This window comes from Daphnia pulicaria, chromosome 2, assembly GCF_021234035.1.
Source record: "Daphnia pulicaria isolate SC F1-1A chromosome 2, SC_F0-13Bv2, whole genome shotgun sequence".
NCBI lineage: Eukaryota > Metazoa > Arthropoda > Branchiopoda > Diplostraca > Daphniidae > Daphnia > Daphnia pulicaria.
Window position 1 is genome coordinate 4171655 of NC_060914.1, and position 23902 is coordinate 4195556.

The 23902-nt window shown below is 39.6% G+C and overlaps 7 protein-coding genes across 8 annotated transcripts; 3 read left to right on the top strand and 4 right to left on the bottom strand.

Annotated features, from left to right (window-relative positions):
- Window positions 1–421: 421 nt before the first annotated feature.
- Window positions 422–3228, top strand: LOC124325912 (cytochrome P450 4C1-like). Its single transcript, XM_046784479.1, has 11 exons — window positions 422–746; window positions 827–936; window positions 998–1088; window positions 1157–1360; window positions 1465–1531; window positions 1621–1750; window positions 1814–1898; window positions 1978–2081; window positions 2150–2218; window positions 2280–2628; window positions 2732–3228. The coding sequence occupies exons 1-11, from the start codon at window positions 593–595 to the stop codon at window positions 2914–2916; spliced, it is 1548 nt and encodes a 515-aa protein (XP_046640435.1). The 5' UTR covers window positions 422–592; the 3' UTR covers window positions 2917–3228.
- A 101-nt stretch (window positions 3229–3329) lies between these two features.
- LOC124325911 (cAMP-dependent protein kinase, catalytic subunit-like) lies at window positions 3330–5466 on the bottom strand. The gene is made up of 4 exons (XM_046784478.1): window positions 5209–5466; window positions 4655–5145; window positions 4445–4557; window positions 3330–4344 (listed from the first exon to the last, which is right to left on the bottom strand). Exons 1-4 carry the CDS (start codon window positions 5427–5429, stop codon window positions 3592–3594), a joined length of 1578 nt encoding a protein of 525 aa, XP_046640434.1. The 5' UTR covers window positions 5430–5466; the 3' UTR covers window positions 3330–3591.
- Window positions 5467–6226: 760 nt separating this feature from the next.
- LOC124325914 (cell wall protein DAN4-like) lies at window positions 6227–9853 on the bottom strand. Of its 2 annotated transcripts, XM_046784484.1 has the most exons (3): window positions 9768–9853; window positions 7278–9533; window positions 6227–7166 (listed from the first exon to the last, which is right to left on the bottom strand). In XM_046784484.1, exons 1-3 carry the CDS (start codon window positions 9793–9795, stop codon window positions 6331–6333), a joined length of 3120 nt encoding a protein of 1039 aa, XP_046640440.1. In that variant the 5' UTR covers window positions 9796–9853; the 3' UTR covers window positions 6227–6330. The 2 variants fall into 2 exon arrangements, with proteins under 2 accessions (XP_046640440.1, XP_046640439.1); XM_046784483.1 differs by having other exon boundaries at window positions 6227–9533.
- A 544-nt stretch (window positions 9854–10397) lies between these two features.
- LOC124327801 (glycine-rich cell wall structural protein-like) lies at window positions 10398–11264 on the top strand. Its single transcript, XM_046786799.1, has 4 exons — window positions 10398–10507; window positions 10588–10646; window positions 10780–10870; window positions 10952–11264. The coding sequence occupies exons 1-4, from the start codon at window positions 10480–10482 to the stop codon at window positions 11134–11136; spliced, it is 363 nt and encodes a 120-aa protein (XP_046642755.1). The 5' UTR covers window positions 10398–10479; the 3' UTR covers window positions 11137–11264.
- On the bottom strand, window positions 11127–12251 carry LOC124327800. The gene is made up of 3 exons (XM_046786798.1): window positions 12077–12251; window positions 11917–12013; window positions 11127–11844 (listed from the first exon to the last, which is right to left on the bottom strand). Exons 1-3 carry the CDS (start codon window positions 12178–12180, stop codon window positions 11614–11616), a joined length of 432 nt encoding a protein of 143 aa, XP_046642754.1. The 5' UTR covers window positions 12181–12251; the 3' UTR covers window positions 11127–11613.
- A 250-nt stretch (window positions 12252–12501) lies between these two features.
- LOC124327798 (ecto-NOX disulfide-thiol exchanger 2-like) lies at window positions 12502–16301 on the top strand. Its single transcript, XM_046786795.1, has 10 exons — window positions 12502–12725; window positions 12835–13418; window positions 13499–13670; window positions 13755–13880; window positions 13951–14207; window positions 14265–14478; window positions 15170–15276; window positions 15553–15690; window positions 15755–15995; window positions 16054–16301. The coding sequence occupies exons 1-10, from the start codon at window positions 12674–12676 to the stop codon at window positions 16233–16235; spliced, it is 2073 nt and encodes a 690-aa protein (XP_046642751.1). The 5' UTR covers window positions 12502–12673; the 3' UTR covers window positions 16236–16301.
- LOC124327799 (superoxide dismutase [Mn], mitochondrial-like) lies at window positions 16246–17646 on the bottom strand. The gene is made up of 6 exons (XM_046786796.1): window positions 17533–17646; window positions 17346–17455; window positions 17204–17266; window positions 16924–17096; window positions 16561–16854; window positions 16246–16489 (listed from the first exon to the last, which is right to left on the bottom strand). Exons 1-6 carry the CDS (start codon window positions 17629–17631, stop codon window positions 16338–16340), a joined length of 891 nt encoding a protein of 296 aa, XP_046642752.1. The 5' UTR covers window positions 17632–17646; the 3' UTR covers window positions 16246–16337.
- Between the last annotated feature and the right edge of the window lie 6256 nt (window positions 17647–23902).

Consider the following 23902-nt stretch of genomic DNA (forward strand, 5'->3'; position numbering starts at 1 on the left):
GGTGAAATCATTTAGCCTTATTAGTCACTTCTGTTTGATTATCTTTGCCTTAAAAATTCAAAAAAAGATGATCTCGTAAGTCCTGTGGCAATTATCAAGCAAAAGGGGAAACCAATGGATTTTTGCATGATATGCCAGTTAAATCCACAATTAAACTTCTAAATATAAATCGTCAGATTACGATTTGAAGGTTGTACCTCAGAGACCAAACCGGAGTAAACAAAAAGAGCAAGTCACGATGTCATTGCAAATTAGTGCACATTGTATATTTATTTCCGTATCAGAAAGATAAAAGCGAGCCGATAATACCGCGCGCGTGATTTCTTTTTCAAATCCAAAATCCAGATTAGAATGGGCTCTTTTCGCTAGATGACGCTGTTAGAGGTATAAGAAAGTCTTCTCGAATCACGATAAGGAAAAACACTCGTGAATACAAAAATGTAAACACACGAGCTGTCATCGTAAACACTGTAATCTCTTGACGCTCGAGTCCTTGACGTATCTTTGCAGCGGAGTGGCGTTCACTAATAACTCGGTTCTGTTATTGCAGTTAAGTTTGTTGTTAAAACAATTGACGAACTAGTGAACTCCAATGTTTTTGGTCGTTTGTCTGGCTGCGGCCGTGATTTTCTTGCTTTATCTGAGATGGGAATACTCCACATACGTGAAAACCATAGATCTGATACCAGGACCCCCAAAAGTCCCTGTCATGGGCAATGCCTTATTAATTCCTCGTAATCCACACGGTAAAAAAACAAAAAAGCAATTATTCTTTCTAATATTTCAATCTTATTCTTATGATATGCATACTTGTTTACATTACAAGGTTCCCTAGAAATCCTTCAAGAAAAATGGCCCAAAATATACGGTCGCATATACCGCGTATGGGTCGCCTTTCAAGCGTTCATAGACATTTCGTCTCCATCACTGATGGAAGTAAACAAAATTAATCGCGGCAGTTTATTGGAAAATATTTGATCATTGAATTTTTCTAAAGGAAATAATGTCCAGCCAAAAATTCATCAACAAAGGTGAAGTCTACGATCCCCTTTTGCCCTGGCTAGGCGAAGGACTTCTTACTGCAAAAGGTAATAAAGTCGGCCTTTGACTTACAAAACGTTAGCCAGAATTTTTGTTTTCTAAATTGTTTTAATAGAAAGCAAGTGGCGGAAGAGAAGGCGTTTGTTGACCCCTGCCTTCCATTTCCAAATTCTGGACAATTTCTTCGACACTTTCAATAAAAATGCCGACATTCTTTGCCAGCAGTTACGTCGTTCACTATCTAAAGAAGGAGAATTGAACGAAAGGGAAATCGAAGTGTTTCCCTTTCTCAAACGATGCACTCTCGACATTATCTGCGGTAATTGTGCATTTCACGGAACAAATTTCATTCATTGTAATTGATTTATCGATTAAGTTCAAATGTTTTTGTTTTGTTAAATTTGTATGTGTTTTTTTTTATAGAAGCGGCTATGGGCATTCAGGTCAACGCTCAGTTGGAAGATTCAGAGTACCTTAATGCGGTTCAGAAGTATAAACCATTTTAAAAAATTAGTGCGCTTAATTGTTCTCGCGAAGGAAAAGATCTAAAAATTTGGAAAAACGTATAATTAATTACAGGTTTTCCTTGTTACTTTTCGAAAACTTCTTTTCGGTATGGCGCTTGGTCCCTCGATGGATTTTTTTCTTGACGACAAAAGGCAAAGAGTACAAGAAAAGCTTGAAAGTCATTCACGATTTCACTTCTAAAGTATTGAGCGATTCTAACCTCTTTATTGTTTAACATTTTTCAATCATTTATTTTTGCTGACAGGTTATTACAGATAGGAAAAAAGAAATCGATCAAGAAAATGAAATGAAACGAACGGAAGGGAAAAAAGAAGTTGAATTTGAATCGAGTATATTGATTGATCAAAAAATAACGTGACTCAATATAAGTTGGCAATTTAATTTGAATGAACTATTTTTTCTTTCTAGAAAAAAGGAGAGCATTTCTGGATTTAATGTTGATTGCTGCCAAAGAAGGAGCTGATTTAACTGATACAGACATACGAAATGAAGTTGATACTTTTATGTTTGAGGTTTACATTTTTTATTTTAATTTAAAAAAAAACAATAATCCATTTTCCTATTACTCGCGCTTTCACAGGGTCACGACACCACTGCATCTGCTGCAGTTTGGTTCCTATATTGTATGGGTACTCACCCGGAGCATCAGGTAAATCATTTTTATTATCTGTAACCTTTTACATTAAGTACAGTATTCACAACATTTTCAGGAGCGAGTAAGAGAGGAGCTGAGCCATGTTTTTGGCGATTCAAATCGTCCCTGTACCTTAGAAGACACTACCAAACTGAAATACCTAGAGTGTTGCATTAAAGAGTCTCTGCGACTGTATCCGAGCGTACCCAACATCAAACGATACATAAGCGAAGATATTGTGCTGAATGGATACAAAGTTCCAGCCGGCTCAACCATATCGATGCACATCTACTCACTTCATCGCAACGAAGAGGTCTTTCCGGATCCTCTCGTCTTCAAACCGGAACGATTTGAAAACGAACAACTCGTTGGGAGACATCCGTTTGCCTTCGTTCCGTTCAGCGCCGGACCGAGGAATTGTATCGGTAAAACAGTTCGCCTCTCCTTATTTCTTTTCCGACTATCCGTCATCCATGGCTAATTATGTTTTATTTTATTTTGGCTTATTTTGTTTGACGCTTTTTATAGGTCAGAGATTCGCTCTCTTTGAAGAGAAAGTTATCATGTCTACCTTGCTGAGACGTTTCCGTTTCACTTACGACACTGACAAACACGGACCGGCCAAACCATCCGCCGACTTAGTTCTGAAACCTCATCATGGAATGCCGATGATACTCACTCCCCTCGTTGACAACTTTTTGGGCTCTGAATGATTTTGGAATGAGTGGGTTTCGGTGGGTTTCGTGGCTGTTTAAGTAGGAAGCCATTTGATTATTATTAAGTCAGAATAGCATTGGAATGAAATTGTTTGTGGTGCTTATTTTATACGAGCTTAATAGCTAAATTCTAATGGCGGCTTGCTGTAGGCTTACAACGAAAACCGGCTTTGTCCTACATTCCTTTATACTACCGTTGATTTTTTTATCATATCTTTCTATCGAATACACTACTTGGTATCGGGCTGAATAAAAATTCGGTTTCCTAAACAACTCCAGTTATTTCAATACAATGCGTAACTGATTCTATTTCAATTCTATTTTCGCTTCATTAACTTCATTAACTATTCTTCCATTCATCAAAAGCTGCTGGTGATGCAACTGGTATTGACGACATTTCAAAACAGAAACAGCAGTTACAGTTCAATTAAAGTAAAAATTTTGAGACGGATGGTATTGTCTGGAGTATTGATGTTAATTGTGTAGTATTGGATTGTACGTTGATCAAAATATAATAAATACACACCTGATGAAACTGGAATTTAATGATAACTGATTATTGTAAAATAATCAACAATTGGTAAATATATGCAACTAATTGGTGTATTATTGATCGGAATCATGTCAACGCGTGCGATGGTTTTTTCGATGTCTCTCAGTAGATACTGACAATTATTTTTGATGAGAAATGGCTGCTCTATCAAGAAATTCGATGATCTTTTCAATATTTTCTCTTCTGTGTTGGTTTTTATGTAATATAGATCGCGCATCAAAGCCGTTCGATTCGATCCCGAGTTGGATTAAGAGTTTGACTGCGTCCATTAATTTCTCAGCACTTAAATTATTCGAACACAAATAATGAAGTGCATTCCGCCCGTTGTTACTCTTTCCATTGACATCGATCCCGAGTTGGATTAAGAGTTTGATTGCGTCCATTAATTTATCATTTGAATTAAATCGACACAGGAAATGAAGAGCATTCCACCCGTCGTTATCCTTTCCATTAACATCGACCCCGAGTTGGATTAAGAGTTTGATTGCGTCCATTAATTTCTCACTTGAATTATAATAACACAAATAATGAAGTGCATTCCACCCGTTGTTACTCTTTCCATTGACATCGATTCCGAGTTGGATTAAGAGTTTGATTGCGTCCATTAATTCTTCACTTGAATTATGCCAACACAGGAAATGAAGTGCATTCCTCCCGTCGTTATCCTTTCCATTGACATCGATCCCGAATTGGATTAAGAGTTTGATTGCGTAAATTAATTTCTCACTTGATTTATATAGACACAAATAATGAAGTGCATTCCACCCGTCATTATCCTTTCCATTGACATCGATCCCGAATTGGATTAAGAGTTTGATTTCCTCTAGATCCAAACTTGTTCGCCAGCACAGTCGTCTGAATTCTTCTTCTTTCTTTAAAAAATAACAACAAAAATAAGCTCAGTTGTGAGATTTAGGCATCAACTAAGTAAGAAAAATGGATAAAATCCGTCCAACGTAATCAGTAGCCAACCTCATTTTTGATAGATTTTAATTCATTGCCAACTTCAGACGAGGAAATTCTCTTGCCAGATTCGTCCTTCAACATTTTGCATAGAAGCCGAGCGTAAGGCGGGTTATCAATTTCTGCTCAATATGGTGTGTTTTTTATTTCTTATTTGGTTTGTATACCATTACAGTAAATATTAATATAAATATACTATAGGCTAAAAAAAAAACCTACTTTCCATATTGACCGTTGCTTGTTTCACGATGTTTATAGGAACTTCAATCCCCTGCCCGTAAAGATGTTGCCCACCCAAGAGAAGATAGCCAAAGACGAGAGCTAATGCAAAGACGTCGCTCTTGACTGTACCTCGTCCTGGTTCTTCTGGGTTGTTTTCAAGACTTCTCAGCAACTCGGGAGCCAACCAGTTCATAGTTCCTTTGATTCCGCTTAGCGTGCATGTCCCTCTTTCGTTAACGAATCGGGACAATCCAAAATCCGCCCATTTGATTGTTACTAATCCATCAGAATCGACGGATATAAGAACATTTGCCGGTTTGATATCTCGATGAATTAAATTCTTGAAGTGAATGTACTCGAGACCCGTAGCCAACTGAATAAAAACTGTCAAATGATGTGGTAATTTGGGTCCTTTGTATTTTCGCGGATGATCAGGCTTTAGAAACAGCTGATCTAAAGATGCGCGACAGAGTTCCAAAGCGAAATACCTAATAATGATCACCAGCAAACAATCAGGTTTATATTATTTCAACTAATTTTGTATTTTTTACTTGAAATTGGCGTCGCTTTCAGAGTAAAATAATTTGATGACATTGGGATGGTCCAATTGTTTCAACACTATTTCCTCGTTATCACTAACGTTACGCAACTCAACTTTTTTCACTGCAACTTCATGACCATTAAACTTCCCGAGTAAAACTAAGCTAAATCCCCCTTCCCCGATTGGTACTTGGCGTTCAATTTGAATTTTGCGAAACCAAGATGAAAACATATTTTTGCTAAATAATTATTTTTGTTTTTAACTTGACTTTAGCTCAACCAAATGAAAAATGAATGGGAAAGGCTATGAAAATCGGATGTGAATGGCCACACCAATTTTAAGATAAAGTTCTGATAAGAGCATCTGATAAAAAGTCCACAACGGTCCACAACAACTTATCACTGAAAAAAGTTACAACGTACGCTACGCACTTGTGTAGGAGAGTCGACCTAAAAAGAAAATACTTTTTTAAATTTCTTATTTTTTCCGATTTCACAGGGCGAGCGAGAACACCAGAATTGGTTTGAAAGGTAATTACTAATACAATATTGAATGTTTATACATTCAGACATATGTTTTTTTTAATGAAAAAAGTGTGGTGTGACATTACACGGTAGGTAGAGGTACTATAGGTAGCTAATAATCGACAATTTTTTTACAAATGTATTTGCGTATTTGTTTACATTCTCTCAGTACACACGCTCACCTTTAAGACCTTCTTCCGCCTTATTCATTGTCACGAACGACAGCCTTTACTACTGACGACCGGTTCTGGTATGGTATATATAGCCTAGTATTAGTCGTAGCTGAGTTGCTGTCTCTCAATCGGTCTCTCATATTTTCTTTAACTATTCTTTTATTGATTGTTTATTTATTTAATTTTTTTTTATTTTTCCTTTTTTGAAATTCTTTTTGAGACAATTTTCCCTTGACAAATACGTAGATCAAATTATTTTTTATTGATCTATCAAGGGAAAATGTTTGTGAATGCCTTTGTATTGCAGTAGAAAAAAATGAGCATATTTTAATAGTTGACTATATCGTTTATTCGCAACCACCAAACTATAAGTACGTAGTAATATCGGTGTATGATGAACTATGTATAAAAAATGACATGATGACATTGATTGAATTAAGGATAATAACCCGATTGGAGTCCTCGGTTGTACAAAGATTTCCTCGCTCCGGTTTTCAACGAGTCGGTGACCGGACCGAACTTATCGGTCTCGGGCCCAACAGAAATTAGCTGTACAGATTGAGAAGATTCCGCTTCCTGATCCGCAAATATGGAATGCAAAACTGGTTTCAAATGGACCTCAACCAGTTGCGAAGAGGCCGAATCGATCGATTTCTCTTTGGCAGCCGGAACATTATTCGTTCCGCTACTACTACTACCAGTACCTGTACTGGAAGAAGACAAACTTGTAATCGATGCTGTTCCGGCCGGAAGACCGGAAGCATCGACAGAAGAAGACAAAAGTGTGCCAAATTGTGACGGGTTGATGGTCACTTGGGTTGAACCAGAATTTTCTGGTGCGGGTGCGGATCCAGCGGATGACTGATAAGCACCTTGCGGTTGGAATTGAATCACCTGAACTGGAATCAAATTTCCAGATCCAGGGTTGGCACCTACCAACTGGTAAGATTGCTGTTGGGTCGGTGCGTAAACTTGTTGCTGCTGTTGTTGTTGAGACGGGAAATTTTGTGGTTGCTGGGAAAGTTGATAGGGCTGCTGGGCATAGGATTGAGGTTGTTGCTGGACAAGGTTAAAAGAAGGATATCCTTGGGAATAGGAAGAGAATCCTTGGGAAGGTAAACTCGAAGTGGACTGGATCTGCGAAGACGCCTGAAGAGATGCCGGATGGGCAAAGTCGTTGAACGACTGCTGATAACCTGACGGCTGTTGATAATTGCTCGAAGACGGTTGGAAGTTGAATTGCTGGCCGCCTCCCGATCCGCCGAAGCTTGCTAAAAGGGATAATCCTTGAGTGATGGCGTTCGATTCACCCACAGGTGGCCCAGTCGGGCTATAATGTAGTGTCCCATCAAACCCATTTTGGAAGTTATTCGAAAACTGACCTTGTCCTCCGGACGAGCCCGTAAACAATCCAGCACCGTAGTAGTAAGGATTCTGCTGCCCACCTATCAGATCTCCGCTACTACCACCACCGAAACCTCCGGAGAACCCGCCGAAATTGTTGTTCGACTGGAACTGTTGCTGTTGTTGCTGTGGGTAACCTGACGGTTGGAAATTGAATCCTTGATTCTGGCCAGCTCCTGAATTGTAAGGACCATCAAAAGACGAAACGTCAAGTGGCCCTCGCTGGACGGAAACGGGTTGAGTTGATGTCTCCAATTGAATTGACGAATTAACAACAGTCGACGGATGGGGAGCTGATTTGTTAATTTCCGATTCGGATGGAAACAGTGTCTCTTTAGTTGTAGTGGTTTGGACGGTGGTAGTTTCTTGTTGCGGGAATACGGTTTTCTCCGTGACGGGGCTCACGCTGGGCGGCGGAAGAACGGGCAGCGTGAAACTGGATGTTCCGCTTGGCGTGCTAGTCGACGGCGAAGATGTTGTCGGGGCATCTATAGGAATAAAAGATTGGCTGCTGCTGGGAATTTGAGTCGACGTCGATGTCGTGATCACCAACAGTTGCTTCAGACTAGCCTCCAGGTCGTCCAGCGATTCCAATTCCGGAGTTGATAGAGTCGATTTGACGGTCGTTGTTGTGCTACTTGTATTCTTAGGTTCAATCGGGGAAGGATGCTGAGGCGGACTGGGAGTCGAACTATCAGATGTTGAATCGGTCACGAAATCTTTGCCAGTGAATTTTTTAATCAATTCCTCAATGGAAAGTGGCGGAGGAAGAGTCGTGGGGCTTGACGATCCATCGACGGACGGCAATTCAAAAGAAGGGAATTTCAAATTGGGAACGAATTCCGTCGTTGGGGTCGTGGTCGTAGTGGCAAAAACGAGGAATTCGTTACTGCTACTATCAGGTGCAACTTTGTCTCTACCAGCTTCATTATTTGCAGTTGTTTCTGGCTTTTGAATTTGGGTAATTTCCTCACTGGGGGCTTTCAGCGATGGAGAAGAATGAAACTGGGAGATGTACTTGGTTAGGCGTCCTGGTTTTGGTAAAGGATTAGAAGTCGTCGACGATGAAGAGATGAAGCGAAGCCGTGAAGGAGGAGGAAAATCGAAGCGAACTTCAACTGTTTCTGTCGTGGCTGATGTCGTAGTGTCGCGTGTTATAGGAATAATTGGAATAAATTGATCGGAATGACCATTTATCGATTTCTCGCGTAAATTTAAACGAGTGAATCTATCAGAAGAAGCTGATGGACCAAGTCTATTTGGACTGAGAGACGGCTTACTGGGCTGAATGGGTCGGAATCCTCCCATTCGAATTTTCTGCGCTGGATGGTCAGCTGGATGGATCACAAAGCGATCAGACGTTCCACTAACACTCGGGCGATTGAAATTAGATGATTCTCGTTGATCGGGGGTAGCGAAGCTTTGTTCCAGCAGAGAAGTCGTCACTGGCAGGTCTTTGGTTTTGTATTCATTGACGGGCGATGGGCGCGGCGGACGTTTATGACTATTAGATTTAGTTGTTGTGTTGACCCTTTGATTCAGTTGCTTCGCCTGGAACTTTTTAATGAACGTCGGCCTCGGAGTTGTTGTGGATCTCAACTTGCTTGTGAACTCCTGACGTCGCTGAACAGACGAAGGATTCGAAGCGTTCCAACTCCGGAATTTGACGGGTTTGCCAATTGTATTTGCACTGGCGACATCGGCGGATCGTTTGGGTAAACGCCGGACTGGAGTTCGATGTCTTTTCCGGTTAATTGCCCGCCTCCCTCCTCCACTTCCGTCTCCTTGATCTGCAAGAGAAGCCGGAGCTTCGCCTTGATTTTCTTCCGGTCTCGTCGGCGATTGGTATTGTCGATTTTTCAACACTTGATTCAGATCGAATTCTGGTGTGGGCGGGTCCTCTGGAACTGCGATTCCGGTTTCGATGAAAGGAAGTGAAAGGTTAAGCATCTGCAGCGAGACGAGGAAGTGCGAAGGGTAGGGCAGTTCCAGCAGGAAGGAAGTGTTGGGCGCGACCGAATTGACGGGCTCATCTGCAGTTGTGCCTGGGTGAAGAGTAGAGTGCTCGTCAGGTTGTTGAACGAAAGGTTGTTGTTCTCCAGCAAATGGCAACTCGATTCCTTCTTTGCTTGAACGGATCTTCCGATGATACCGTTTGGGAGCCAATCGATACTCATTCAAGTCGTGATCTTTAACTTTGACCAAGCCACCTGCCGCCACAGCCACAGCCAAACCTTTCAAAAAATGACTTCATTAAAATTTAGCTTTTTAGTTCACTAAATACCGTAAATGGCGATGTCGAAACAATATATAATTATTTTACTGCTAACGCAATCTTTTGATAATTTCTGTTCAAAATGTGCGCTTTGGTAATATTCGTTAAAAGAGTCAATCAAAAATAATATTAGATGACGCAAAATATAGTTTAAATCTTTATAAAATCAAAGTAGTATGCAATAAGAACTTACTGTAGCAAATGAGATTCAGAAATATCATCCTGATCTCTCCGATCAGCAAGGGATATTTAGCTACAAGAGTAGAGCTGTCGCCGTCTAAGAATGGCACGAACTAAGTTGCGACGGCATTTATCAGCTCGGTTAAGATCTATATCGAGTTCACTTGTTTCACTTGAATCAAAAGAAGGTAGATCTTTCTACTGTCTCATTCTTAGCTTCAAACCCGGCACGCTCGAACGCTTCCATTGAATGCCACCGCCAATATCCGCTTTCCAACTCGACCTAATTTATGGAGATCATTCTAATTGTTCAACAGGACACAAAAGAAGGAGAGAAAATAAAAGGAAGTAGGAACAATAACTACAAAATGTTATGGATTGGTTGGACAGAGAAGAAATTCGGTGTTGTTCCGGACTGATTAAAACTCTGTAGAACTCAATGCGTAATTCTGATTTGCCAACACAAATACGACCGTCCGTTGACACTGACTCGAATCGCTCAATCGCATTCATAGCGCAATATTAGCATAATATAACTATCAGCTTTGCACTTAATTAATTGCTTAAAAGGGAAAGCGATTCTACTCGGCGTATTTCTGACTTTCTCTTATTTCTCCATTCTACTGGACTAGTATTTAGCGACTATAAAGGCGAGGGGTATGACCAATTGATGGCAACTTGTTTTGACTTTGTCTCAGAAAGTCAACAGCTCAAGACGCATCGCTATGAAGTTCCTCTGTATTTTCTTATTAGGTAAGCTTAAATCAACGTCGTATGAAGGCATGTAATTCAACTTGGAATGATTTTCTATTCACCTATTTCATTTTGGCTAGGTTTGGTGGCTTTGAGCCAGGCACAAGAAGAATCCTTCCCTTTGTATCACCAGAACCGAGTAGGTCAATGATCTCTTAACTAGCCTATAAGTTTAATAATCAGATCAGCGAACAAATCACTTGGGTCTCGTTAGCAGTACTTACTTTATTGGGGCTTGACTAATTTGATGTCTTTTTGAATACCGGTTCAAGTTCCGTCGTGGCGCTGCGACATCACCAGCATCAGCAGGGGGCTACAACATCGGTAACAAAGGTTCGACATACAGCGTCTCTTCGGCATTGGGTACGTGGAAAAAAATAGTCAATATCTCTATACATCGGAGTTATTGCTTCAATGTAACATTTAATATTTTTGATCCTTTAGGAGCTTACAACACTTTCACAGGAAACATTGGGGTTCAGGGAGCGTACGGAGCGGCGACTTACGATCTAGGTGCTGCATTGGGAGCCTTTGGTCCTTACTTGAATGAAGGTGGCGGTGGCGGATATGGAGGTGGTGGTAATACCTATGGATATGGCGGATCTTTTTTCAGCAATAAAAATCGCTAACCTGTTGCGCCGGACGCAATAATAACACCTTCGTTAGTTAACGTATATGCATTCTCTCTGTCCATTGGATTCTGATTTTTGTTTAAAATGCATGGAAGAAAACAAATAAAAAAAATCTGTTGATCTTTCATCTTTTCATTATGTAACTTATTTTGATGGGCATTGATTAAATTAATGAATTAATATTTTATCTGTTAGCTGTTTGTTGTTACCACGACTGTGCTGATTACGAAAGTCCTTTTGCATTTTCATCTGTAAAAAAAAAAATACCTGGTTCCAATTAAACAAAAACTTAAAAGATCATTTTTTTATGTGTCATTAATTTAACCATTATTTGTTGAAATGTTGAGCATTTCAAATGCCTAAGGTATTTCTATTTTGTAAATTGAAAACCTTACACATAATATTGATGGGACAACATTAGTCAATTATCATACTTTTTGTAAATTTACAAAAAAAAACATGATCATGTATTTTTCACAATTGTTGATCTTCCTTTGAAAAACTGTAGGTTCGACTGTGACAATCTAAACTGATAAGTGTGCTTGAGGCTTTGTGGACTTGAAAATAGCAATCATGGCCTTCATAGTGAGTAGCTAAAGTGAGGGAACTATGAAGTTTTACATAAAAACAACTTGGACACCTGAGAATAATTCTTTTAGTAGCCTGGTCTAGAAAAATAACATCAATTGTTGCTGCACTTCCAAGCTAAGAAAAGAAAGAATAAATTACTGGTTGAAACTATGAAATATTATAACAGATATTTTTCACTAGCTTTACCTCTCCATACAATTTTTTAATTGCATTTGAGACAGATAGTTTAATTAATTCTTTTGTAAAGACAGGTTGTTTTTTCCCCGTGGTCTCTTCGAATTCTCTGTTAACCAATAATTTTTTGGGTTATAATATATAAAGAAATTCAATAAATAAACTTACTTACACTTGGACATCCAGGTAATAATATTTATCAGGAAGCGTTTTTATCCCACTTTTGCTGGTGGGTGTATTTGTGCTGAGATTTTCGTTATTTGTCGTATTTCGCATGTTGATTTTGTAAGATCTCTGCTTTCAGTGCTTTGGTTTTTGTTTTGATTTGACATGCATGGCAACTGCCACCTATGAAACCTTTTTACATTCGTTCTTTATATTAAGCAGTGACGAGATGGCGCTGGCAACCTCACTCAGTTCCTCTTTTTCTGCTTTTTCTATATTTAACCTTTTTCTATTTAACAAAATAAAAAAAATTAAAAATAAAATTCAAGTTTTAGAGATAAGACTAATGTTAATCATAATTGTTTTACATATTTAATAATTAACACTTCCAAGTTCCAATATAGATTTCAAAAGGATCCGTGATCCATCTTTATCTTCCCGATCCCGCCCTCTAGAATCTAGATAGGCTAGTTTATGGTGCGAGGTGGACATCGGGAGGAGGATAAGAGTATTTCTGCGTTTTGTAAATCTAAATAAAGATTTGTTTTAAATTATCGTGAATCTCGTTGGCTTCGGAAATTAACTACTCGGAAACAACCTGAAAATGTCTAATCCATATGCTTTTATTGGACTACCTCTAGGCTCTCAAGCCTCTGGTATGTGTTTTCAAGTTAAATTTAATGTTGTACTTAACAATTTCCCCAACGAACGATGGGAATGCATTTTATTGATTACACGGATTTAAAAATTGAATTATCCGTTTAGGATCTTCAAATGCTGGACCCATGACTCTTGGTCACAACCATATTACACTGGGAGGTCTTCCTTTTTCTGCTTTAATGACTTCTGCTGGACAGGGTATCCCAGGTCTACCCTTTACCATGCAATCTGCAGCATTAGGTTTGGGGCTTGGAGGTATGCTGGCAACCAACCAGAGAATTTCTGGAGTCAACCGTGGACCTGAAGGCTTGGCTAGGCCAAACCCACACGAAAATGAAAATACATCAGAGAATGGGAAAGAAAATGAGCGCTACTTAAACCAGTCTGGCAGCAGCAACAGCAGAGAGAGACATGATGGCAAGAACAGAGAATCAAGAAAAAGAATGAGAAGCAATAGTCTGGCGTGTGAGAGTGATGATGACATCATGGTGCTTTCCAATTCTCCCAGCAGTAATGAACCTAGTGAACAAAGAGATAATAATGCTCAGTCAAATAATGTTTGGGACAACCCTCCTATGCCAATGGGTCTGGGTTTCTCTATGGCCAATCCTTCTCTGGTCAACAACTCAATGTATTCATCAGATGCTTCCTCCTTCATGGCAGCAATGGGACCTCAAATGCCCTTTGATGTAAGAAAATTAATGTTGCATATTGCATATTTTACAATCTTAATCAGAGAAGTTTGTAATAATCTTATTTTTTGTTGCAGTTTGGCCTTGTCTCTGGTATGGGAAATGTTTCACATCCAACCAAAGAACCAATTCATCTCAAAAGCTGTGTGCTTTTTCCACCTAATCCACAAGCCCCGCTCCCAACAACAAGAGAACGTCCTCTCGGATGCAAGACCGTTTTCGTTGGAGGATTGGCTGAAAATATTACTGGTATAATATTAGTTTTGAGATTGATTTCACCGATTTCACCAGTATTTCTGTTGATTCAACAATTTTTGTTCTCAATCATTGCAGAGGAAATTTTGAGAGAGATATTTGAACGGTGTGGCAGTATACTTACGATACGGATGAGCAAAAAGAACTTTGCTCATGTCAGATTTGAACGTGAATGCTTCGTCGATACTGCTATTCTTCTCTCAGGTATGGCGATTCATTAAAATTTCTGTTACGCCTTTATTTTTTTTACAGGTATTTATTTTGAACTTATCAGGTTATCGTGTACGTTTGAACAACCAGAAACCAGACGCTAATAATCCAAGTACCAGCAATACAAGCAGCGGCCGGCTGCACGTCGACTTTGCACAAGCGCGAGACGACCAATATGAATACGAATGTCAAGCACGACGGCTTGAGCGTGAATTACGCCATCGGCAGAGAATTGAAGAGGACAAATGGAGACCGCCTTCGCCACCACCAGTGCCTCATTATGCCGAACACGAAGCACATGTCGTGGTCGAACAGTTGAAAGTAAATTACATAAATAAAATAGTCGACAGTGTTCATAACTTACACAAATATATTTAGAATGAGGAAAGGTTTGGTCGAGCCGTTCAGATCTTAGCTACTTGGCTTGAACGTGGCGACTGCTCCAAAAGAAATTCAAATGGTTTCTACTCAATGATCCAATCTGCTCATGCACATTTGCGTCGTCTGGGATCTGAAAAAAGTCAACTAGAAGAAGAGGCTCGTAGGACCCATGATTCTTTACGGCAGAAATTCCTTCATCTGACCTCGCAACGTAAGTGGCTTTCGTTCACAATTACCAATATTTTCTGGGATTTGAATAGGGTCATCTTTTCTCACTTGAAACAATGTGCCATTATATCTTAGTCAAACCTTTACAAACGATAAATTAACAAGAGTAAATGATTTCCATAGTGTTCTGGTCCATGGTTAGTTTAAAAAGTAAAAAAAAAATAAAGGTTTTGCGGTTCAACCATGTATAATGGTTCAGCTTTCATCAGACATGCATTCTAAATAGAAAGGTCTCAGCAGAATTAATTCATCAATAAATTAAGGTAAATGAGTCAGAATATGTTGATTGCGTCAATGTGGAGATCATATTTAAAGTAACTTTCAGCAAGGTCAGTATCCCACTAAACGTCTAAAATTTTTATGACTGATGGACTCAAGCTACTCCATTCAAATGTTCAGTAGAATTTTAAACTCATTTTTATAATAATAATAAATCCAAACAAAAAACATTGTTTGACATTTTGTTTGTGAACGTAGTGCGGTGTCGCTCAAGTCCTCACGTATTGTTTAGTAAATAAGATGGAACCAACGAAACTTCTGTTTTGTTTGGATAGTCATTTAAGTTCCTATCATCCGGTCAGCGAACGATTCATGATAAATGGTAATTGGTGGCGTTTCTTTGCCTCTCTTTTTCTTCTCATTTGGTTGGTTGTCACCTCTGATTTCCAAACTAGTGGGTGAAATGGAGCGGCTATTTCAAGCAGCAAGTCATCAAAAAGCCTGGGATCATTTCACCAAAGCTCAACGAAAGAGTCTCGAGTCGTGGAAAAAACACGTGATGGTATGTTAATTTTCAATCCCATTCCCATCTTTTTCTCCTTCTCTTCTTTGAATTTGTGTTTCGCTGTTTCACTCTACATATCCCGCCAGTTCTTCCACCCCTGATTTGCCCTGTAAGGAACGTAAGTTTGTTGGTAAGTCTAGCAAAAGCGAGTGTTTTAAGTGGATGCGTAGAGGTAATAATTAGACTATTAAGGGTTTGGATCCCATTGCTTGATTGGGACCTTATTGTACATATGATGTCCATGTGGTCTTACGTGAATTTGATTTCTTCTAGGACATTAAATTGGAGCCCACTGTCGAGTTTTTAACGAGCAGCAAAGATGACGACAACATGGAGTTTTCAGATTCCGAATCGGATGAACCCCGCCGCTACAAGTCTAACGCTTCCGAAAAAAGCATTGCGCATCTTAAGGTAACATTTATTTTATTTATTTGATATTTCGATAAAGAATTCTATTTCATTTGGGTGTCAACAGGAGGAAAATGACAGTTTACGTTGCCAACTCGAGGCTTATAAAAACGAAGTGGAGATAGTTCGTTCCGACCTTAAGCTGGAGCTGCAAATGAAGGAACAGCACGTTAAAACCCTGGAAAAAAATTTGACTGAAGAGAGATTAAGATCCATAAAGGATAAATCAACTTCATTACCCATTCAATTGGCTAATAGTACCGATGCGCCTGACAGTCTTTCTGATGATCGTTCCGCCAAATTTCTAAGTATGCCGAGGAGATAGTTTTGTTGACAACAAAACCTTTAAATCACGTTTACTTGTAGGTTTACTATCAGTTTTCCTCTCTGTACAACACCATGGTACGAGTCTCAACGATGTTTACGAATTCGTCCGAAAATCGGATAGCTCTTGCACCAAAGAAGAAGTGGAGAAAGTTTTACTTCGTAATAAAGAGCTTTTTTCTTTTACGTCTGACCTTTGGCGTTTCAAGTTGTTCTTCCTTTAGAATATTAAGATCATAGCCCATTTTCTGTATTGAATCAACATACACACTCGTCTGTTACAATCTTAACTAATGTTATATTCTATGAATCAGAAAACAAAATTTCTAAGATGACTGCTTCGCTGAAGCCAGACGAGAAGAAACGTCTTTCCAGTTGATTATTTTGAACAAATTTTTAACATAGTCAGCTCGAACGTTTTTATATTGAAGGTAGTACGCGTGCTCCCAAACGTCTATCCCGAGCAGCGGAACTAATCCTATAAACATATAAAAATGTAAGTGTAAAAAAAAAAAAAATACTAATTACTAAAATACTAGTTATATTTACCTGTAGTAGGTTCCAGAGGGTCTTGATTAGAGCAAGTGGTGATGGCTAGAGTTTTAGTGGATTTATTATACCCTAGCCAACCCCATCCTGAACCTTGAATTGCTACTGTCGCTGATGAAAAGATGTTCTTGAAGTTCTCAAGTGAACCATAATCCTTATTTATTGTTTCTAACAGTTCTCCCTCAGGTTCACCTCTGTTAGGGGATAAATTTTGCCAGAAAATTGAGTGGTTGAGATGACCTCCGCCATTAAATCGAAGCATTGGTCCAAGAGAAATCATAGTTTTTAGATCATCTAAACAAAACATCAAATATTAAAAATACAACTTTATTATAAAAATATTTCTACTGAAGAACTACTGACTCTTTTCTTTTGCTTCCATGAATTTTTCTTCTGATTGGTTCAGCATATTGACATACGTCTGGTGATGTTTTTGATGATGCAGTTGCATAATTTCAGCCGAAATAACTGGTTCCAGTGCGTTATAATCATACGGCAAATCGGGCAAGGTATGTTTTGGTCGTGCAAACATATATCTATGCAGATTTTATTACTAATTAAGTTAGCAGTCATGGTACGAATTACTTATTAAAAGTGTAATCTTAAATAATTTATTTGGTTTATTCGAAGAAATGAAACTTACCTTGACCACATTCGCTGCTGAACCGTGCGAAACATTTTATGGGTTGCTCCTGGGCGTTTTGAACTAAATGTTGGTTGAATAAAGACGAATGAAAAAGTTGAAATGTAAAAGAAAAGACAAACAAATTAAGGCTGATGCTTACAATCGAAACGTTATAATAGAACCGGTAGTCGACAACGACGAAAAAAAACTACAACTAACGTCGTCCGCTCGGACGCTCCAGAGTCGGCTCTCGCCTCTCGGCTGTATTAACTGTAAAAACGACAGACTAAAGGGAGCAGCAACTTTCTCAAAAATAGTACATAATATAGTCAAATAAGCTATTTTACCCCAAGCAAATTAATAGTGAATTTTTTGCATGAGCTTTCTTTCGACCTTAGTAATGAACTTCTGTGTAAAACCCCCGTGGAAAAAATCATGGGGTTCATATTAGTAATTAGCACACCCGATTTGTGTGCTGCTCCTCAAGCCACTTCTAGTTCTGGCTGTGCTAATCACCACCAAGCGGGTGTGTTAATCACTCATACATAACGCTCGGGAAAATTAAAGCTTTCAAGCTTCAAGCTTTCATTTTACCCTTTTTCAATTTTCCTAAATGATTTGCAACACATCCGCAAGGGGGACATTTTGTTTGCCGCTGCAACTTCCCCCTGCGTCCTCCTTGCGAGTGTTTTGGAAATCATTTAAGAAAATCGGTAAAGGGTTTTTCTGCTGTGTTCCCCTCAATTAATATAATTAATACAAAGTAAATAAAGTTTTACGGGCTTTGAAACGAGACTAATTGGGGATTTTCCCCAATAATTCATCAAGGTCCCGTTGGAGATCAGTCTCGAGGTTGTACTCGTTCGTGATTCCAATCTGTCCGTGATCGTTTCGGGAATAATGTTGAAAACAGAATTCCTCGATGCTTCCTCCCGTACCAAGAGACTGGGGAGATCCTAAGTTACACGAAGGCCAAAGGGTGTTGCCAAATAAGGGAACCGTGATCTGCCGTTCAAGATTTTATTTCGGTTGACACAGTTATTTCCAATTGAACAAAGCATGGAATAAAAGCTGAAACAGTCAAGTACAGCGTCACCTTAAACCATAAAAGATGGCGATTTATGCTGGATTGTGACTTAGGAAAACAAGAACCGGTTTCCACAAGCTGGTTCATATATGGTGGACAGGCCATCCTGTTAAGCATCAATCCTCATGTATACAGAGGTCACAATACACGATTACCCAAGTAGAACAAGATATCTTGCGGATAACTTGTAGATACATTTACATCTATTGTAAAGATAACTAATGATATCTTTGTACCAGCTATACAGTGGCTAAATGTCATCTCTCTTAGATATCTTGCCAATATATCTTAAACATATCTTGAGAACAACAAATTAATAAATTATTATCCGCCTTGTCCGGGATTGGCTCTCGTGCTGGGGGACGAGGTGGCGGCTCCACCCAAGGGGGCAATAGCCCCTGTTAGCGCAACTGCACCCTCTTTATCCTCTGGCTCCTCTTTCCTATTTTGCTGCAGATTTTGGAGACCTTTCGGCTCGTCTACTAATTTATTGAGAGATAGTAAAGAAAGAATTAGTTCACGACGCTAAAAAAATTGGGAAGAAGAGAGGGAACATAAAACGAGAGAGAGAGACACACAAATTTGAAGGATCAACCGTCTTGGTGTGAGACGGCTCACCAGAAAAAAGTAAAATGAAACGGCTGTCAAGATGACACGGTGACGACACAAAGGAATGATCAATGGCCGAATCAGATAATAAACGGCGCGCAACGGAAAACTTTGCAAAAAATGGCCGTCCAATGAGAGACGAATCACCAAATTTGCAAATGACCGACACACACACAGAGAGAAAGAGAGAAAAAAATGGTTGCCAGATGAACAATGGCACGACTATTACAATGGCCACCAGTTGGGGGACGGCACACAGAGAAAAAAAGAACAATCTTTGTCGAAAGAGAAACTGGCCGTCGGTTGTGTAAGGGCCACACCATTTTACAAATGGCCGCGCGTGAGTAATGAGAGTTTAAGAAAAAAATACTCTTTCTTTTTTAGGGGTATTCACATGTTTGATGGCCCTGATGAGAGAAAAAAAATCTGTTTTTATTTGAATGTGGTGGATGGGTGGGACTTGAATTTAACTGATTTTACTAAACGGTTTCGCAGGATAATGTTAAACTTTAAATACAGTTGTGTTGTGTCTAGGCCATACTTATAGTTTAAATAGAGAAATTTGAAGACACTTGGGCTAAATCTTGTACCCTTCGTTTATTCACACACACTGACGAGAATTACAGTAATTTTTGGGGCTGTAAAAATTAAAGGGGGGGGGGAGGACAATGCGATAATTGGGGAAACCTAACCGGGGCCCCCTAGGCAATAGTCGCGTAAATGCACCTGGGTAGTAGTGCGGCGGCCGGACCAAGTTGTCGTCGGCTGTTGGGCCATTATATTCCCAACAATCAGGTCAAACGACATAAAAAAAATCTATGATAAATAACCAGACGGATCAAAAAGTGGAAAATTAATAGACCCGCTATACGTACATTGGGTGGACGTCGACCGACCGGTGTAATCTGCGCGGGAGCACGATGGATGTCTCCCGAACAGTATGTAATGCAGGATAACGCCCAAACTCCACACGTTGGCTGCCGCCGTCTAAGGCTTAACGTCGGCGTCCTCCAATTGGCGTCTTACTTCCGTGGCGATGGACAACTCGGTTCAGCAAAAGGTCTTCAACGTCGAGGGACTCAAGAGATGTTTCAAGAGTCCAAAATCAGCAATCTTCTTCCCCGGAATCCCGGCCGTTGCAACAAATCGCACCATATCGAATGGAAACCGGATAGAAAGAAAAGCAAGAAAAAAAAAGAAATTAGAACTTGTCATCCTGAAAGACTTAATTGACGTGCTTACCTTTACTCTCACAAACTCGCCTGACTCTACTTTACTACAGACTTTACTATTGAGTCAGCCAGCAAAATGTTTCCAGGGTTGAGGTCGTGGTGAACAATTGGAGGTGAGCGGTCGTGACAGTACTTTATGGCAAAGACTATTTGAACGAAAGAAAAACCTGGCAGTATGCTCAGACAAATGCCCAACGTCGAACAGTCTCTGCTGCAAGTCACCACCGTGAATCAATTCCATGACGAGATACATCATGTGCTGTCCAGTTAACGGCAGAGTCCACCATCTGCGACCCAGAAAGCAACATACACTGTTAGCATTAGTAATATGTAAAGCAGTCACAACCGTCTTTTCCCTTCTCAAAAAAGTTTATGTGGCTGCAATAAGTTTCGCGACCAGACACAAAAGAAAACCAACTTTGACGATGGATGTGCATGTGATGCGGGTTCTCTAGTTTCGTGAGTATGTCAATTTCGTTCCTGAGGGCTCTAATGTCACGTGTGTTCACCGTCACACTGGAATATGGTGCCCTTCGATTGTTGTAGTGAATAGTTATCTCGGCTACAATGGCGTTGTTGTGCTTCGCGATTTCGTCGAAGCCTGAAAACAAAACGTGCTGTTTCCCGTGTTTGGTTCGTCAGTCGTTTGAGAGTTCATCACCATTACAGTTACCTGCCAAGTGTTCGACGTTGGGTTCCTCTTCGTAGAAAATAATTAAGTCGTCCTCGTCCTCCATTCTGGTTACTGCAACACTACCAAGTAAAAAAAACCCCAAATAATTCAATCATTAAACGTCTCGTACCCAAATACACAACTAATCCTTGATTGAAGCTACCAATGCGTCTCTGAATGGTTAGTGGAACCCCCCAAAAAAGTGTTCGATGTGCTACGTTTAGCACATCGAAAACTGTTTTTAAAGTTTTTATTTTTATTTTTTTAAATTTCGCAGTCTCTATTACAAAGGTGCTTTAGTCCCTAAGTTTTCTTTGACTTTACTCTTAATTTTCGCAGTCTCCATTGCAGAGGTTCTCTAGTGCCTAGGTTTTTTATTTATTTTTGATTTCGCAGTGTCTATTGCAGAGGTCTATTTAATAAGTAAAGTGTTGCACATTTTCTATTGCTGAGTTCCAGCTGGGTTATCAGTAACATTTCTCTAAATTTTGTTTATTATGTCCTGTAAACTTCACAAACATACTTTGTTTTTTCCCTCTTCAAGGTGTTTCTTGTTCCAAATCCTTTTTCCCATTTTTTAGTCTGTTACACTGTTCTTTATCGAATCTCAGTGCCCTCTGCTGTTTCGCGTGTAGCGCTCTGAGTGCCCGTCCTCGTTGTCTGCAACCTGCAACACGTTAAAGTTCCCAGGCGCTACCATGCAACTAGTGATGTTTCAAACCCCTATTTTTTTATATGTCTAATTTCTTTGCCTTTTTCGTTTAATCTGTTGTCACAATTCAGAGTTTTAGGGCGTGGTCAAAGTTTCCGACCGTAGTGAGAGAACGACGCCCTTTTCAAAAATTACAATGGCCACTGGTTGTCGAGGCCACGAAGTAAGATCAGCGGCTTGGCTGCGTTCTGGTAAGGAATGTTGTCCCCCTATACTCTAACCGCGGGTCTATCTGGAGACCAAAGCTCTTTCTAACCAAACCTTCGTCTCAGAAATTCCCAACAGGACAACACTCCTTACCAGGACGCAGGGGAAGCAGACGAATCTTACATTGTGGACGAGGCCCCAAAGTTCTCAAACGCATATCAAACACTGAATGGACGGGTGAGTGACACTACCAGTGGGAAAAATATGAAACAAAAAAACAAAAAACAAAAAAGAGAGAGAACATTTAAGGATTCCGCCAAACACATCCACTTTGTGGGTCGTGTGCAATGGGCGCGGGCCATTTGTGTGATTTTCACAGATGCTTTCCCAAAAACCGTTGGAGCTGCTGTTGTTTCTGTTGCAGGCAAAAGTGATGCCAGGGCTACCAACATCTGGGAGCTCTGGAACATGCAGCGGCTAAATTGAAACACCCAACAGTTTCTTTGAGGTGTCATTGCCGTTTGTTGTAGAAACAATGTTTACGTATCATCAACGTATAATACATGTAATAATTCTTTAGACGTCCTGAAGGAGTGACAGGAAGTGTTTTCCCACAGGAAGGCATGTATCGCATTCCAACTCAGGTAACAATTTACCGTGCTATTTATATTTTTATTGCTTAGGTTGTGTAAATGAATTATGCGTCCACAGGAAGACAAGTTAGGAGCCGATAAGTCGCCGTCAAAATGGTGTGATAGTCACGTTAAAATCTCCTCAATTTTGGCAAGGGAGATCACGAACAGCAGACATCAGAGTGCAGTTTGACGAAAATGTGATGTTTGTGGAAGAGAAGGAAATAAAACCCCAAAGCATCTACCAGGGAAGATGGAAAAGCGAAAAACACTTTAGACAACTAATTGCAAGAAAGCAAAGTAAGTTGGCTGAATTGATTGCGCAAAACGTACGTCCAAGCACACATCACTAATATGGCGATGCAAAGGACAAGTTGTTTCAGGTAAACACGAGAAATTGTAATTCGTTATTAAACCGGGATGATGACTCATTTCGTTGTGTACTATAAACAAATTTGCATCATGGGCGAGAGCGGCCTAAAGCTTTTGCACTGTCATCCGAAAACTTACACAACTGCCTCACAGATTGGCAACAGTCAACGACCCTAACTATAGCAATCAACTGTTGTTGGATGAAAGAAGAGGCCTTCTCACTCAAGTTGGAGGGCCAGCCGTTTCACTGAGTTCTTTCAAAGCCAAAATGGAATCATTGCGATCCACAAATCAAGATGTAGCCACTAAACAAAAGGGTACAATTTATTCGGGGTTGTCAACCCCCCAAAATAAGTGAATGTACGAAATCTTGACTTTTTTCGAGAATTTTGGGGTTTCATGTATCATTCTCATTTTTTCAAATTGATTGAAAATTTTTGGACATATGGACCCCGGAATTTCTGGGCTACAAAGAGAAAGGTTTGCTGTGTTGCAACAATTAATTAAAAAGGTACGCAATCAAGCATGGTTTTTGTTAAGAGGGCAAGACGGCAACCTCCAAACGGCGAAGACTTGTCAAAATTTAATTTGCATTAGAGTTTAGTAACGAAAATTGCGTCTCTTGATAACGTGAAGAAACGGTGTGAATTTGTCGAATTAGTTGACGGTAAGGCAAATGCCCCATATGAAATTGTTCTAGAAGAAATCTCAACTGAGCAAAGCGACTTGCAACAAATTGCAAATCGTATGGTTTCCAAAAATAAAGAGTTAGCTAGTGTCTTTGAATCAGGTTATTGTAGTTTTGAAAGAGAGAGTGAGTTCCGAGTGAGTAAATGGGTAAATGTATCTGATAATTCGCCCAAAACACATCTATCTGAATTGTGCTGTGTCGTGAAAAAAATCTCACAGTTCACGTTTGAAGGTGTGGTTGTCCCTTTCATGCATGAGTCACAATCGCCACAAGACTTTGATAACATACTCCATTCAACTCCCATTCTTCACCAAAATAGTTCACGAATATCTTTTCAAGATTACACACATTCAGGTATATTATTTAGTCATTTAACACAGAATGTCTAGTAAGATTTTATATGATTTCTATTTGCAGGCAATTTGGGGATTGCTACTACATCCAAGCTTCTTAATACTTTTTCTCCATTTGATTCTGGATTGGATTGTGATCATGTGTCTAGTGGTAAATTGTATACTTAATGAAAGTAAATTTTATTCTAATCATTTGATTTATTTTGCAT

Bases quoted from the DNA above. Each gene is read 5' to 3' on its own strand.
- LOC124325912 (XM_046784479.1), top strand. From the start codon at position 593: ATGTTTTTGGTCGTTTGTCTGGCTGCGGCCGTGATTTTCTTGCTTTAT. The intron at 937-997 runs GTAAACAAAATT...ATTTTTCTAAAG, and splicing joins CGTCTCCATCACTGATGGAA to GAAATAATGTCCAGCCAAAA. The intron at 1,899-1,977 runs GTATATTGATTG...TTTTCTTTCTAG, and splicing joins AGAAGTTGAATTTGAATCGA to AAAAAAGGAGAGCATTTCTG.
- LOC124325911 (XM_046784478.1), bottom strand. From the start codon at position 5,429: ATGTTTTCATCTTGGTTTCGCAAAATTCAAATTGAACGCCAAGTACCA. The intron at 5,146-5,208 runs GTAAAAAATACA...GATCATTATTAG, and splicing joins GAAAGCGACGCCAATTTCAA to GTATTTCGCTTTGGAACTCT. The intron at 4,345-4,444 runs GTTGGCTACTGA...TATTTTTTAAAG, and splicing joins TAAAATCTATCAAAAATGAG to AAAGAAGAAGAATTCAGACG.
- LOC124325914 (XM_046784483.1), bottom strand. From the start codon at position 9,795: ATGATATTTCTGAATCTCATTTGCTACA. The intron at 9,534-9,767 runs GTAAGTTCTTAT...ATTTTTTGAAAG, and splicing joins TCTGAATCTCATTTGCTACA to GTTTGGCTGTGGCTGTGGCG.
- LOC124327801 (XM_046786799.1), top strand. From the start codon at position 10,480: ATGAAGTTCCTCTGTATTTTCTTATTAG. The intron at 10,508-10,587 runs GTAAGCTTAAAT...CATTTTGGCTAG, and splicing joins CCTCTGTATTTTCTTATTAG to GTTTGGTGGCTTTGAGCCAG. The intron at 10,647-10,779 runs GTAGGTCAATGA...TACCGGTTCAAG, and splicing joins CTTTGTATCACCAGAACCGA to TTCCGTCGTGGCGCTGCGAC.
- LOC124327800 (XM_046786798.1), bottom strand. From the start codon at position 12,180: ATGCGAAATACGACAAATAACGAAAATCTCAGCACAAATACACCCACC. The intron at 12,014-12,076 runs GTAAGTAAGTTT...ATTGGTTAACAG, and splicing joins TATTACCTGGATGTCCAAGT to AGAATTCGAAGAGACCACGG. The intron at 11,845-11,916 runs GTAAAGCTAGTG...TTCTTTTCTTAG, and splicing joins TTAAAAAATTGTATGGAGAG to CTTGGAAGTGCAGCAACAAT.
- LOC124327798 (XM_046786795.1), top strand. From the start codon at position 12,674: ATGTCTAATCCATATGCTTTTATTGGACTACCTCTAGGCTCTCAAGCC. The intron at 14,479-15,169 runs GTAAGTGGCTTT...TTTCCAAACTAG, and splicing joins CCTTCATCTGACCTCGCAAC to TGGGTGAAATGGAGCGGCTA. The intron at 15,691-15,754 runs GTAACATTTATT...GGGTGTCAACAG, and splicing joins AAAGCATTGCGCATCTTAAG to GAGGAAAATGACAGTTTACG.
- LOC124327799 (XM_046786796.1), bottom strand. From the start codon at position 17,631: ATGAACCCCATGATTTTTTCCACGGGGGTTTTACACAGAAGTTCATTA. The intron at 16,855-16,923 runs GTCAGTAGTTCT...TGTTTTGTTTAG, and splicing joins CATGGAAGCAAAAGAAAAGA to ATGATCTAAAAACTATGATT. The intron at 16,490-16,560 runs GTAAATATAACT...ATATGTTTATAG, and splicing joins CCCTCTGGAACCTACTACAG to GATTAGTTCCGCTGCTCGGG.